We start from the raw sequence: 16,309 nt of genomic DNA on the forward strand, positions 1-16,309 counted from the left end.
GTAACTATAGAGTCTTTAAAAGTACGCTATGGACCCTGCAGACTTCTCGGAGATTTAAATATTTGTAGTACATGTAAATTATCCAATTATTTTAAAATTGTTTGTAGGTACTAAATTTTCTTAAAGTAAACTGAATAAAACAAATCTGGAGTTTCTAGACCAGGGGTTCCCAAACTTGGTTTGTGGCTTGTTCAGGGTAAGCCCCTGGCGGGCCACAAGACGCTTTGTTTACCTGAGCGTCTGCAGGTACTGCCACTTGCAGCTCCTTCTTACATTTCTACATAGGGTTCAAATTATTAGTGGCTCATAACTGAAGACAGTACTTTCTGGGTCACATAAGCTGTGTGCATGTGTTGGCTATGGGATATTTACAAATTGAGATACAAGCAAAGGTTGGGGAAAAGTCCTACCCCATATAATAAATAAGTTAGTCCTCTCCTGCAGTAAAAGGTAAATTGTGTTTTTATAACTTTTCTACTAATCTGTCAGTAGTGTATCACATTCCTTTGCAATTCTATGGGCAGTTCAAAGATGTCAATCCTGTGATTTAAGATTGTAAACTGTGTCCACACAGAATTACATCTTGAAGTTCTGTATCTGTAGTGCAACAAGGATAGCAGATAGCTTGCTCCCTCCTTTAGTATTTTATTACTTTGGAAAGATAGTTGAGATTAATTTATTTTTCCTTTATACTTATTTATAAGTAGGAAAACCTTAAGGGATTTTATTTTTGCGTCTAAATTAGAGTCAAGAGACCATAAAACAGAGCCCACAAATTGAGTAGTCACACCTGGTGAGTCACATGCAGTTGTTGAGTTTTGCCTTTTGACTCACAAGAGACAACATGCAAACACCTCACGATCTTGAGACGTGAAGGATAAGAAACTGGGAAAGATGGTGCTTCCCTGCACCAAAACCATGCTATAGATACAAAGACCACTGGTGAGGTTGATGCTTATGAAAAGGTTCATGATAAAATTACATGATGAACATAGTTATACATTTTTCAAATGGGTTTTATGTCCCTCACAAGAGGCAGTTTGTCTCTTTGTTTCCTTGTGCTCCCCTTGTCTGTCCATTGTATCCATTTGTTGTCTCTTGCACTGAGATTATAAACTCGTCTGGTCAGGGACTGTCTTTTTGTATTATGTGTTTGGGGCTGTTAGGCTCTGCTGTAATAAAAAAAATTATTATTATTAAGAAACATGGTAAATGTTGAATAAGAGGTAATGTCTGGTCATAATGCTTGCTAGTTATTTGTATTGGTGGATTAAGATATGGTTAGGAGAAAAGAAACATTAAATGAATATTAGAAATAAATGGTCAGATGTCTGTATTGACAGAGACGAATAGTGGGGTTCAGACATCAGTACTAGGAAAAAGCAAAATTTTCCAACAAAATTATGTAGGCTAGTCAAAATAAGGAAGGATTATGCAGAACTCCTGGTAACAGATTAAATTAATTTTAGAAAACTGCAAGACATATTCAAGATAATACACATTTAGAAAGAGCAGTATTAATGGCTCATATGTGCTGAAATAACAGGAAAAAAAGACAACTGGAACAGGAAAGGTCCAGTGAAATTTAATGAAAATTATTTGGGCTCTGGAGGTTGCTTCATTACAGATGGTAAGAGTATGGAGAATGATTTTCAGTGTGGTTTTAAGGCTCAAGCACTATAGATTGCATTGCACAATTTTCAGTCTCCAGAGGAAGTACTGTCAGTGCTTGGAGTGGTATGACAGCTCTGTGTACGTGGCTCTGGCCTCCATGGATACCCTGAAATCATTAGTTTGGGATCAGAAATCCTTGCTTTCTCTCAGAGAAAGGTCTGGTGGGTACTCCACCAGTTTCTTGTCTTTTGTGTAGATTTTTCCTTAGTTTTTCATTTGTACAGTATGTCATGGAATGCGCTATTTCAAATATTAATATAATGGAGAATGTTTTGCAATTCTTATACGTGCTAGTGAAATGTAAATATGTATATGGAATTGTCAAAGTCATAAATCTTAGATTTGACCAAAATCACTCTTTAAATAAACCATACATGGCATTTGGCCAAAAGCATCAAAGTGTGGATCATTTCTAGCAATCTGCCTTGCTTTCTTACAGAAGGTAAAGTGAATAGGCTCAAAGTGCACACTTTCACTTTATTGCTCTTCCAGTTTCTCATGCACTGTTTTGGTTTGGTTTGCAAAATTAAATGTACTACAACTTCGGTAAATTTTATTGTGATAAAGAAATGTGAGTGCAGCCATTGAAATCATGGCCAATCTGATTGCACTGTGTGCTCCTTCTTAGTTACTAAATGAAATTTACCAGATTTTTTAGTACATTATGTGATGTATTTTGCAGAGCGGACAGAGCTATTTGAGGGAAAGAATAGACTGGAATGCGGAGAAAACCCATAAAAGGATCCAGAAGTTCTAATAGAGCTGATCTTCAGTAAACAGTTTGGCAAGTTTTGCCCTCACACATTTGTGCAATTCACTTCTGTTTGGTAGTTACATGTCTGCGAATGTGGCCTATAGTTTAAAATCTTCTAGAAAAGAAGTAGAGACATTTATAGTCTTAGACTACAGTAATTTAAGAATTATGTGATTCTCACCTACTGTTTCACTTTTAAAGGTGTCATTTTTATATAAAAATCTGATTTGATATATATGTTTTCCAAACATGCAGAGAAAATTTTTTCATTTAAAGTCAGCATAATTTGTTGAAAGTGGCATTGAATTTATTGCAGTGTCTTTATGATGGAATACTAAAAATCACAAAGAACCTTCTGAGGAGAACAAGGAAAATCCTCTGTGCACTTAGTATTTGCACAGTCTTGGGATCTCTTTTGCACAAATGCCAATGTAAAAAATGTTTTTCTGGTTTTCCCCTAATCCATCTACTTTCCATTTATAACATTGAGACTTTCATCCAAAATTACTGTAGAGTTTGTATTTTGACTCGTATTGCCTTTGGGCTTAAATGACATTTCTACAATGGTGCTCTGTCTCTGTTGAATGCAAACTTTCCTGCCATGAAACAAACTTTTGGCACAGGAGAAAAATGTTTTTCAGCTTTTCAGTGAGGAGCAGTAGGATTTGAACCCAAGCCAATTATTATAGCATCCTGTTCTCAGTATTGTAGTTAAGATTAGTTGTTTTAATTATAAAACCTGCTTTTCAAGGATTTAGTAGCTTGGGCTCTTTTAAATCTCATTGGATTTAATCTTGGAATATAAAAGTGGTAGTCTGTAAGCATTTTTATTTCAGTAACTGATTTAAACTGTTGAAATCCTCATCCCTTTGTTTAATTGATACATCCTGTAGGCACCCTGGCTCATATTATATTGTTTTGGTCGTTTTGACACACTGATTGAAAGATGGAGTTTAAAGAATTTGGAATTTGAAAAGGTGGAGTTCTCCACGCAATACTAAAAATGTACTAGTGTCTTGTGAATTCTAGATTCTAGAGATCTCTGCCACAGAAAATATATTCATGAAAGGAGTGCTAAAGGAATGCTTCAAGATAAGAATTATTAAAAAGGAAACAAAATCAAATCAGTTTTTTTCCATTTATGTTGCTTGATTGTTTGGGTTAATGAAATTAAATGGTTATTTTTACTTTCCATTTAAAGTTGGTTTTGTTTTCTTGTTCTCATGCCCTAACTAACACAATGCTATGTTTGTGTTGGCAGTAATGAGGGAGGTGTATATTTCAACCTTCAGTCTTTTCTTCTGATATGAAAAAAGGATGCATGGGCGCCTTTTTATTTATAAAAGCTTATTCTCCATTCTTTTTGGTTTTGTATTTGATTAGATGTAATGTTATAGTTCTCAATATCTTGCCATGTCTTTTTAAGGAGAATACTGACAACTTTATTCCCGAATTTCCTTTAAATAGTCTGGGAAGTAGCTTTTTGTTACTTTTTAAAAACCTAATTTTCTTTTAATTATTTATGTATTTTCTTGCTTTTTGTATTTCTCTCTATTTAGACAATGAAAATAGACTAGTCAGTTTCACTGATTTATAATCACTTCAAGCAATTTCATGTTCTCTTGCACAGAAATGACTGCAGTGCTGTATTATCTGGATTTCAAATGCTGCAAAGCAATATTTATATATTTACATTTGGGTTGGTAGATTATTTTTACAAAACCTAAATTTGGGGCCAATTTTGACCTGCCGGTGACTATAATTCTATTTATTCTTTCATAAATGATGTACATATATTTATATAAAACCCATAGGCTAGGGCTTTGATCTGTTTTGTTCTCAGACCTAGTTAATAGATACATGGTAAAATTGCATGTGATTGAGGATCACTTTGGATTGATTTGGGGTGCTTGCCCCAGTTGCTGGAGACGACCCCCCATACCTGCAGCACTTCTAGTGTGGGAACACTTTCCTTCCTCTTGGCTGTTGTTGTGGGAGAGAATCTTAGGCTAGATGGGCCCATTATCCTGTATCTGGCTGAATTCAATATTGGAGCTGTCAGCCAGGAAGAGGTGCTTCACATCCCTTTAGAATGTCTTCTATGACTGAGTTACAGCATATCAGTCAGCCAAAGAAAAACCTACCTCCCACCTTATGAAAAGGAATGAACTGAATGTGCAAGCTCAGTGGATGTGTAAGGCTGTAGTAATCATTAAATTATTGCTTTTAAAATGGCACAAAACAGAGCATCTGTGAACCAGCAGTCACAAAGTAAATTTGGGACTGATACGAGCCCAAAGAAAATAGAGTGATCAAATTTAACGTAGCGTTTATATCTCAATAATTTGCAGAGAGCCATAAATTTATACTCCATTTCTCTTCTTTGAAAATGAGAGTAGAAGCTTAAGGTGTGTTTAACACTGCTGAAATCATGACTCTAGAATCAAAACAACAGAGAGTCAACTTCAGACCTGGAATAAGCAAGAGCAACACAATTAAAGTAAATATGCTGGATTTGAATTTGCCTTGTAATGTTTGAGTGCGATGAATGGAAAGTCACCTATACAGGCAAAGACATGAATCTTTTGAAGTATGAAAGCTTCTCTTTGTAACTAGTTTGGTGCTTACTGACTTCTTTACTACAGTGAAGCAATAAAACATTTATTAAAAGGCTGGTCACAGATGTATTCATTGGCCTTAAAACTTGTACACTGAAGTTACCATATTTTAACAAAAAATTGAGACAAAATGTTCTATACAATATCTTTGCAATAACATTTGTTTGATGACAGAATGTACCTGGCATAGTCATTAGCAAAATAGCTTTTGCATCTTCTGGAAACATACTCTTGTCAGAACAAGTAATGGGGCAAATGCAACTTTCCCATCTACATTCAGAGCAGAATATCTTCTGCTACTGCGCAGATGTAAATATTGGGTTAAAAATGTCAGAGAAACAGAAATTAGGTTCTACAAACCTGCCCCTTTTGTTTAAGGTGAGAAAATTTGTTTGAAGAACTCAGTCAGTGGGATATGACGTAAGCCTCAATGAAGAATGTCTTGTTTGAAAGTGTTGACATATGTTGAAAAAAGTATGTTATACAGAAGCCCAACCCCTTGCCACACTTATTTGTGTTTTTTTTAATGTTGTATCTCATCTCTTCAGAGCACTACAGTAGACTGTAAAATAACATCAGGAGCCGCTGGAGATAAAAACTTTGACAAAAGCCCAACAAAAACAAGGCAACCTCGAAAAGTTGATTTGAGAGCTCGATATTGGGCATTTCTTTTTGACAATCTTAGACGGGCAGTTGATGAAATCTATGTTACTTGTGAGTCGGATCAGAGCGTAGTAGAATGCAAGGTAAGACTCTTTCTAAAGTGTTCTGCCCCAGTTATTGCAATGTGTCTCTTGGTGCTGTTCTTGTCATTACAGATAAGCTAAAAACAAGAAACAGAACCTCAAGAACAAATTATTGCATGCTTTAGATTTTAATTGAGGGCCTTAAATAAGAAAGCTGAAAACATATTTATTTTTGCCAAGAAAAAGCAGCTTTCATCTTACACGCTGACTGGTTTGGAATGATATGAAACTTATAGCAATATGTGGCTTTCTCTTAGACTTTTAACACTGTAATAAGATTAATTTATATTAACAAAAAACAAAAACGCCTCATTCAGTCTGTGGTTGATATTTCCAGCAATTGTCATATCCTTTTGCCTGCAGTACTTTTTGCTGTAGGTGGCACTGTTGGGATTCAGCCTGTTTTCACATTCTTTAGTTTCCTGTTTAATGTCTTAATTATACATTGCTCCGTTTCTGCAGAGATAGTTATCACTCTTCTAATTCACTCTCTGGTGGTAAGAAAGTGGGATTGATGGCCAAGTATAAACAATGTCTGGGTGGGATGTCGTTGTAAGGTGTTTTTTCTAATTTTAGATAACCTTGTGTTTGTAATAAGATGTAAAACAGACACACAAAGCATGGTGTCATACAGTAACTCAGTAGGAAAACTGTTGTCTTTTAATAAGAGTTCATTGTACACTGTATTACTTTATAATGCGTTAAATGATCACAAGAATTAAGAGAAGACAGAACAATACATCTTTAAGAAAATATTAAAGGCACTTTTTTTTTTAACATTAAACATGGCTGAAAGTTCACCAAATTCTGGAACCCATTATCTAATCATTGTGATATGTATATATCTACATATCTACATATATAGTTTAAAATAAACTTTCATCTTATCATGTGTATCTAGTTTTCTGCTGAAATCAGAGATGGCCAAATTGGCTTTGGGATTAGCGTACAAATATATTTAATTGAAACCAGGTTTCAGAACTGAACAGTAGCTGGAGGCTTCCAAACCGTTAGTTGGTCTAACACAATTTAACATTTTGTTACTGAACTGTCTTCCTGCTCAGGAAATTTCTCTGATGAATTTTTGTTTTTAAGAAAACCAGTCTGCTTTGTCATGTAATCAGATTACCATTTTTAAACTTTTATGACTGAAGGAAAGAAGTTTATTTGTATCATTATCACATCTTTATAAAGCTGAGACCTCACCTAGAATTCCAGTCATAACACTCAGTCTGTGCTTGGAAGGAAATATATATACATCCCAAACCAAAAATCTTTATTTAAAACAACAGTTAAGATTAGTAAGTGACAACAATGCAGTTACCTGTCACATTGTTTGCCTGCAAAACTCCCCAGGCACTTAAAAGCATAGAAATGAATATTTATGTAAATCCTAAATTTTATACCGCCAAACATATTTAGTAGCTGCATTATTTTCATCATATATAAAGAAATGCCTGTTTCATCACAAAACCTCCACTTCAGTGCAGTCCCAGTGGTAATTAAATATTCATGGTAAATAGGCCCAATGGCCTGTGATGGGATGGGGTGGGATCTGAGTTACCCAGGAAAGAATTTTCTGTAGTATCTGGCTGGTGAATCTTGCCCATATGCTCAGGGATTAGCTGATCGCCATATTTGGGGTCGGGAAGGAATTTTCCTCCAGGGCACATTGGAAGAGGCCCTGGAGGTTTTTCGCCTTCCTCTGTAGCATGGGGCATGGGTCACTTGCTGGAGGATTCTCTGCTCCTTGAAATCTTTAAACCACAATTTGAGGACTTCAATAGCTCAGACATAGGTGAGAGGTTTTTCGCAGGAGTGGGTGGGTGAAATTCTGTGGCCTGCGTTGTGCAGGAGGTCAGACTAGATGATCATAATGGCCCCTTCTGACCTAAAAAACTATGAATCTATGATTGTTGAAATTGTATGTGTGTTGTTTTTGTTATAGTACCTTGATTTTTGGAATTTTCAGGGATAGCATTGAATAGACAATATTATATGTTCATATCTCTTTTAATAGAGTTTTTTGAAGATGAGATACAGGAAAGATGGAAATTTTAAAATAATTTTACTATTAATTATTTGTGGAGAACAGTTATCAGTTATATTTGTTGAGCTGCTTCTTGATTTCTTTTTACATGATGATTGTATTGATTGATTTATTGTGCTCTTAGCTAAATGTCAGAGATACCTTTGGTACGCTATAAAGCGGCGGTGACTTTGATAATATATTTATTTTGATTTATGCCTAATAGTAGAATGTTTTGGAAAAGTATTATTTTTGCTTTTTTCTTAGGATTAATGTTGTACATGTAGGTAAGCAGGAAAAAGGTATAATATAAATTTATGGTAAAATTACGTCGGTATATAGGCTTGCCTGTGAGACTGATCAGTATGTCATTGACATGCGTGTACATACATCATTTTCTTTTCTTTTTCAAAAGGATTTTTTGCTGTGTAAGGCTGGTGGTAAAATTTAGGTGCAGCCAAATCTCTGCCAGAAGCTGGTTTCACAGTTGTGGTTCTCCACACCCAAAGCTCTGCCCTTACTCCCTGCAAGGCATATCCTGACTTCTGTCAGCCAAACTTCTCTGGCTGAATGCAGCTTTTATTTCATGGTGCAGAGAAAGGCAGTCACTCAGATAGCTGGCGTCAGCCCACTTAGGGCTTTGTAACTGAGGATTAGGCTTTTGACTTGCACTCAGAACTGGATATGCAAACAGGGTTGAGCATGAAGCACTGGTGTGAGACCTTGTCAACAGTTCTTCTTGCTTAGTAGATGCGCCGCTGCATGCCTTAAGTTAAGGGTGGCCTTGGTCAGTCTCCGGTATAGTGCATAGAGGATTACAGTAGATCCATATTTGACACAATAAGGTGTATGATAAAACTTTGTATCCATTTCTGATTTTAGAGACTACATCATCCTATTGGCAACATCCTATCCTGTTTATGTTGTGGCATGTTGTGCCTTGTAATACATATCATATACAAGGGCCTATGTTTGTTTTCTAACTCCAGAGATGAGATCCTCTTCCCCATTCCAGTCCTATTCTGCTATTATTTAAAAGGGCTGGAGTGGTGTAAAGGGTCTCTAAAAGCCCTGATTTCATCTAGAGTAGGTTTCCCTTGGCGCAGAAAATGTAGAGGAGAGTCATAAAACTGCCTTCAGAGGAGCCTCGGTGGGTATATCTACACTGCATTTATATACCCTCGGCTGGCCAATGCCAGCTGACTTGGGCTTATGGGGCTAGGGCTAAGGGACCTTTGGATTGTTTCTTTTTGTTTATTTTTTATTATTGTTTTATTTGTTTGTTTTGAGAATGTTTAATTGCATTGTAGAGGTTTGGGCTTGGGCTGTAGTCTGAGTTTTGGAACCCTCCCACCTCACAGGGTCCTAGAGCCTGGGCTCCCTCCTGAGCCCAAACGTTAACATCTACAGTCCTGCCAAACAGTCCCTTAGCCTGAGTCAACTTGCATGAGCCAGCTGCAGGCTTTTAATTACAGTGTAGACGTAGCCTGAAAGGCCATGGTATTGGGGCCAGGAGGGGCATGGGGCCTCAGCACACAGCATTGTAGTGATTTCAGACAGTACTGTGGCTTATAGGCAATCTAGGGAGACTGCCGTAATTTAGGCTGTCTTCCAGGTGCTGCTTAAGCCCTCAGAGCAATCTAGGATTGGAAGGATGTAAAGGTGGATTAAAGCCACTTTAGGCCATTGCCGCCTGGGCTATGAGCTCTAAGCTATCTAGAGACAAAAGTCAGACTCTTACCCCACCTCTGCTTCTGAGGACAAAATGTCAGCAACAGAATATTGCATTGCAAGATTTATGCAGGTTGCATGCCAATGAAATAATCCTATCTTTCCCCCTCTCCCCCACCCCCCCATTTACAGTGGTGTTGTAGCCCTGTTGGCCCTAGGATATTAGAGAGACAAGGTGAGTGAGGTAATATCTTTTATTGACCATCTTCTGTTGGGGGAAGAGACAAGCTTTCAAGATACACAGAGCAGACCTGAGGAAGAGCTCTGCAGCTCAAAACTTCTCTCTTTCATCAGTAGAAGTTGGTCCAATAAAAGATATTACCTCATCCACCTTCCTTCTCTTTTTATTCCCTGCATAGACATGAGCAGTTGAATTTTGTATGCATCCCGTTTTCTTGTTTTCAAACATGTCTAAAACAACTAGTTAGCCTTAATTTATTAAATGTTCCATGTAAATAAATGTAAATATGTGAATGAAATTGTCAGAAACTAGAAAATTAATATTTAAGATTGTGTTATAGATTGGGTTAAAGGTCTTTGAAACTGCACACATAACTGCCCATCTTCATGTAAGACCGTTGTCAGAAATCATGATGCTCCTTTATGAAACCAGGCAGCTGAAGCAATCGGAGAACCATCCAAAACATAGACACATGGCAAATCTTGAATAGAAATTTAACAGTGTGGCACACAAAGGATTTCTCTGGGGACTGATATCGCAAATGCAGGGAGTAGGGCATTGATTGGATTGAAACTGTGTTTTGTTTGGGTGTCTGTGCAAGAATCAGCACAAAGACCAGAGAAGCTTGGAGAGAATGCAGTTACACAGAAACATTTGTAGCATGGCTTGAGAAAAAGCTGAGAGAGAGATTTTGGGCTGAATGCTGGCTGAAAGAGACATGGAGTTGTGAGCAAAGAAAGCATCTGCTTTTGTTTGATTCCTCATGTGTTCAGTGAAACAGGACTTTTTATATTCTTTGTAAATAAACAGGATTTCATTAAAGATATGTCTCTCCATCATCAATTTTTCCTAACAGAAACAATCCAAAGGTCCCTGAACTTTGGCTAACTACTTGGATCGAACAGGGGTAACAGTTAATAGTCCATCTTCAACCCACATAATAATGGGAGGGGAGAAAAACCCAGTTTGAGTTGAGGATGCCATTATCATTCTTCAGACTCTTTTATTTCCATTTATTGTATTGCATCACAGCATTTAAACAAATCACTTTGTAAAGGAGAAACAATGTAATTTTCAAAACAGTAGAATGTTAAGCCTTCCTGAGGGTGGTAACTCATAGTGAGCAAATCCCATCATAACTCTTCTTACTGTGCAGAGCAGTGCTAGAAATCAGTAGAGATCACTTTTCTGTATAAGCTTGTGACAAAGTCACAAAAAAATAAAAGGTAGAAGTCTGATAGAAAAACATAATAAGCTGACAATGGCAAGAGTGAAGCTTAGAACTCCTCTGGGCTTTAAAGTACAGAATAGAAGTGATAGTAAAATTAAGAAATAAAGGCAAAAGATCCCAATAAATTACTTCTCTGTCATGCAAAATAGTGAGCACTTGTAGTGCTACAGAGAAGGACCCCACTTGTTGTTCACGTAAATAAGAAGTGATGGTTGGGGCACTTCATATATTCTCTGGTGCGTGACTGCTTCCCCAAGGGCAAAAGGCTTAATGGAAGATATTTTAAAGTGCTTAAAAGGAAGACTCTTGTCTGAAAGTATGATACCTCAGGGCTTTAGTTCAAATACAGAATTTAGCTTTCAGAGAACAATTACAGGTAGATAATTTACCCTCTACATGCCTGACTGACCATATTCTTCTGAATCTAGTCTGCTTACTTGGATGAGAACATATGTTTTTCTAAACATATACTATTCAGTCTTTACTTCAGTCTTCACTAAAAAAGTTAATTGTAACCAGATGGTTAACACAATTAATATTAACAACAAGGGAGAAGGCTCTTGGAAAAGAACAGGTTAAGGAATACTTAGGTAAGTTAGATGTGTTCAGGTCAGCAGGGCCCGACAAAATTCACTCCAAGGTACTTAAGGAACTAGCTGAAGCAATCTTTGGCCAGTTAACGATTACCTTTGCGAACTCATGAAGAATGGGTGAGGTCCTGGAGGACTGGAGAAGGGCAAACATAGTACCTATTTTCAAAAAGGGGAAAAAGGAGGACCTGGGGAATTTAGACCAGTCAGCCTAACTTGGATACCCAGAAAGTTACTCGAATAAATTATTAAACAGTCAGTTTGTTCAAATCTGGAGGACAATAAGGTGGTAAGTAATAGCCAAGATGGATTTTTCAAGTACATGTCATGCCAAACCAATCTAGTTTCCTTCTTTGACAAAGTAACTGGCCTACTGGATGGGGAGAAGCAGTAGACTTGATAAAGCTGGACTATAGTGACGCTCTTGACTCTGTTTTGCATGACATTCTAATAAGCAGTTTATGGAAATATGGCCTAGATGAAATTAGGTAGGTGCAAAACTGGTTGAAAGACCATACTCAGAGTATTTATCAATGGTTCATGTCTCCTGTGGCCTTTCAGGGGTCAGTCCTGGTTCCGGTACCATTCAGTGTTTCATCATAACTTGAATGATGGAGAGGAGAGTTTGCTTATACAATTTGTGAATGACATCAAGCTGAGAGTGGTTGCAAGCACTTTGGAGGACAGGGTTAGAATTCAGGATGCTCTTGATAAAGTGGAGAATTGGTCTGAAATCAACAAGATGAAATTCAAAAAAGACAAGTGCAAAGTACCACATTTAGGAAGGAAAAATCAAATGCATAAATATATAACAGGGAATAACTGGCTAGGCAGCAGTATTGCAGAAAAAGATTTGTGGATTATAGTGAATCACAAATTGAATATGAGTCTTCTGCTTCAAAAATAGCAGATGTTATTGTGATATGTATTAACAGAAATGTTATATGTAAGACAGGGAAGATAATTGTTCCACTTTACTTGGCACTGGTAAGGCCTCAGCTGGAGTATTGTGTCCAGTTTTGGGCACTGCCCTTTAAGAAAGATGTGAACAAATTGGAGAGAGTCCAGAGGAGAATAACAAAAATTACGAGGTTTGGAAAATATGACTATGAGGAAAGGCTGAAAGCTCTAGGCATGTTCAGCTAGAGAAGAGAAGACTGGGGTGGATGTGGGGGAAGGGTATGAAAACAGTCTTCAAATATGTAAAAGGTGATCAATACAGAGGATGGAAATCAATTTTTCTCCATGTCCACTGAGGGTAGGACAAGAAGTAATTGGCTTATTTTAACAAGGAAGATTCAGGTTAGATATTAGGAGGAGCTTTCAAAATATACAGATAATTAAGCTCTGGAACAGGTTATGTAAGGAGGTTGTGGAATCCCCATCATTGGAAGTTTTTAGGAATAGGTTAGACAAACACCTCTCAGGAATGGTCTAGGTATATTTAATCCTGCCTCAGCACAAGGGGATGGACTAGGTGATCTCTAAATCCCTTCTAGCCATATATTTATCTGATTCTGTGAACCTGATAGAGCTATTTCAGTGTGTCCTCTAAATATGATTTTAAGACAATAGTGTAGATTGCCCCATTCTGTAAAACAACCATATGGAAGTACTTCTTTGCACAACACGCAGTCGACTTGTGGAACTTGTTGCCAGGGGATGTTGTGAGGCCAAAAGTATATCTGGGTTCAAAAAAGAATTCATGAAGGATATGTCCATTAATAGCTATTAGCCAAGATGGTCAGGGAATGCAACTCCATGCTCTGTGTGTTCCTAAACCTCTCTGACTGCCAGAAGGTGGGACTGGATGACAGGGGATGGATCACTTGACTATTGCCCTGTTCTGTTCATTCTCTCTGAAGCATCTGGCAGTGGCCACTGTCGTAAGGCAGAATACTGGGCAGATGGACCATTGGTCTGACTTGATATGGCCATTCTTATGTTCTGACACCCTCAGGAGAGGGTTTGTGTGCAAAACAGTGCAAAGTTCACTTTAAAGAGTTTTTATGAGACTGTTCCCTCACAGTGGTAGAGATTTGCAGACACACAGATTTTGGAGCAATATCCTCTCCAAAGTACACACTTCCTAAGGATCTACAGGGAGGAGATCCCCTTTTTGTGTGGAGACAGGAGCTGTCTGTCCTTCAAGGATAACTATTGCTTCTCTGTCTATCTTACCCCTGGGCAACATAGCTTTATTAGGAGCCATGCTGCCATTGATCACATCCCACAGCAGCTATGCATGCAGTAGCATCAGCATATCCTGTCTCCAACTCCACACCTTGTACTCTGTGGAGTTGCGAGCAGAGAATCTTCTGAGACAAGGGAGGTGGAACTTCTTCCTCTCCCCACATATGGTCTCCTCTTTTTAAAGGTTCTGGGGTGGATCAACTGAGCCATGATGCATTGTCATTGTATAAAAATAGTTCTTGGATGACTCTAATTTGGTGACAGGTTTCAGAGTAACAGCCATGTTAGTCAGTATTCGCCAAAAGGAAAGGAGTACTTGTGGCACCTTAGAGAGTCTCTAAGGTGCCACAAATACTCCTTTTCTTTTTTCTGATTTGGTGGTAAAGCTATTTTTCCAATTGTTTAACTAGCCATTAAATATTTATTAAATTTTACTAGATATTTTTCTATTTTGCTTATTAAAATAATTCTGATAATGGACAATGTTGTAATAGAAAAGACTAGGCATTATAAGAATTTCAGCTGGAAGATTTGATCTTCTCTGTGGCTCATATAGTCTCTCTTCGTGTACTGTAACCTCCCATGAACATACAGTGACACTGCAATGTTGATAGATAGGTAATATGTAGTAATTCTGCTGGATTGTTTAAGCAATAACTTTAATAATTATATTTTTGGAGTTTAGAGATTAAAAAGACCACTCTGGTCTTCTGAATCTTTAAATTACATTTTAAGATGAAAATCAGTTTTATAATTAAAGTCTATATTAACTGTGGAAATAGCTTTAATTTCACTTTTATGCTTACTTGGTAACACTTCGTACTTGCCTGATGTGTCTAGAGAAGGTATTCAGTGGTTTAGAACAGTATTAATTATATAAAAAAGAGTTACCTTATGGTACTAGACAGGCAAATCGCTGCCTACAGTTGAGAAGTCACACAAAGTCTGCCAGGTCTGAGGGACTAAAGGACATTGATGATGATAAACAAAAACAGCACTCGTGTTGACTCATATTTTGTCGTCTTGTTTGTCTTGCCTATTTAGTTTGAAAGCTATGTGAGCAGAAATTTGTGAAGTGTCATTTATATTTACAATGTTATGTAAGTGCTTTGTAAAAATAATATTAAATAAGGAAATATAATATCTGGTAATTGTTCCTCTAGCCTTTGTGTTACTTATTTTTATTTTTAAATTGTCCTCTGAAAATAAATAATTGTTATTAAGAAAAGCTTTCGTATAGATTTTATTCAAATAATCTTAATTTATTATTTTGAATATTTCTATTTTAATCTGGGAAATTTTTCACTATTTTTCCATATACTGAAAAAATCAAGTGGATACATCATGCAGTGTTATAAATGTTTTAATTGTGCTAAAGATCAAATTCCAATAGAAGATTTATACTTGTAAAGAAAATAAAACCTGACCCTATTACCAGCATTTAACACGTTTGGATTAATCCAGGATATATTGAAAATGTGTGTGTTTGTTTTTGAAGTTATACATATGTGATTTATTCAATCTTATGATTTGGAGTACTTGGTTATTGATTAGATTGTCACTGTGGATAATGTTTAGTGCTTCCAAATGCGGCTGAGCTCTGGTGACTGGTTGTGGTTGAAATTGCAGACGAAAGGGTTGCGGTAAGGATGCAAACAGTGGAAATGTGTGTAAGAAGATCAGCTGTTGTGTATATTTCCTCCTGGCTTTGGATGCTGCCTAAGGCAGTATCTCAATAACTCTTGCTAATGGTTTGGAGCTGAGGTATTTGAAACCACAAATGTATGTATTGATACTGCTTTGATGCTTCATGCTTAAGGATACAGTGACAAATTGGTTAAATTATCTCTAAAAGAAACAAGTTTAAATATAGTCTTATTTCATTTAAATTAGTCTGTCCACTGGATCAGTGGTGACAGAACTGGTGAATAAAAGACCAAGTAGGAAACAAAAATGAAATGCTAAATTGTGTAGATAAGTCCTATATTATAGTCGCCCCACATTCAAGTTAAATATTGATTTTTTTCCGTGAATTTTATATCTCTGTTTTATTTTATTATTTAGCATTCTCTAGCCCAACAGAAGAGTAGCCCTCTAACCCTTTGTAGGACATGACATACTCCCCAATTCATAATGAACGGTCTGTGCTGCCCTCCTGTGAAATTTGGAGATGGTCCCAGTCACATTGCCATGAACTCTGATGAAGCTTTACCTCTAACTTCCATCCACCAGACTTTGTGACTCTGGCACAGGAACATGTTCGAAAGTTAGCTCGTCCCAAACAGTTTGCTATGTTCTAAGTTCCTTCTAAAGCGACATTTTTGCAGATGTGAGCAGATGAAGTGAATATGTATTTTCTGATTCGGCCTGTCTCAATCTACTTAATGGTGATGATAATAATTAATAGTAGTAATCCTCATCCAAGGATCTTAAAGTATTTTCACCTGTCTCTTGAAGTAGGTTAATATTATTGTCCCCACTTTACATATGAGTAAATCTGGGCACAGGAAGGTAAGGTTACACAGTGAGTCAGTGGCAGAACTGGGAATGAAATCTAGAGTC

The 16,309-nt window shown here is 37.0% G+C and overlaps 1 protein-coding gene across 1 annotated transcript in view; it reads left to right on the forward strand.

The window, feature by feature from the left end:
- Positions 1-16,309, forward strand: part of SCAPER (S-phase cyclin A associated protein in the ER) — a 346,678-nt gene that overhangs the window by 50,748 nt on the left and 279,621 nt on the right. The window contains exon 5 of the mRNA XM_077827620.1: positions 5,595-5,792. Within this exon, the coding sequence (XP_077683746.1) occupies positions 5,595-5,792 (198 nt within the window). The remainder of the gene's footprint in view (positions 1-5,594; positions 5,793-16,309) is intronic.

Source organism: Eretmochelys imbricata, chromosome 10, assembly GCF_965152235.1.
Source record: "Eretmochelys imbricata isolate rEreImb1 chromosome 10, rEreImb1.hap1, whole genome shotgun sequence".
In the NCBI taxonomy this organism is placed as follows: Eukaryota; Metazoa; Chordata; order Testudines; family Cheloniidae; genus Eretmochelys; species Eretmochelys imbricata.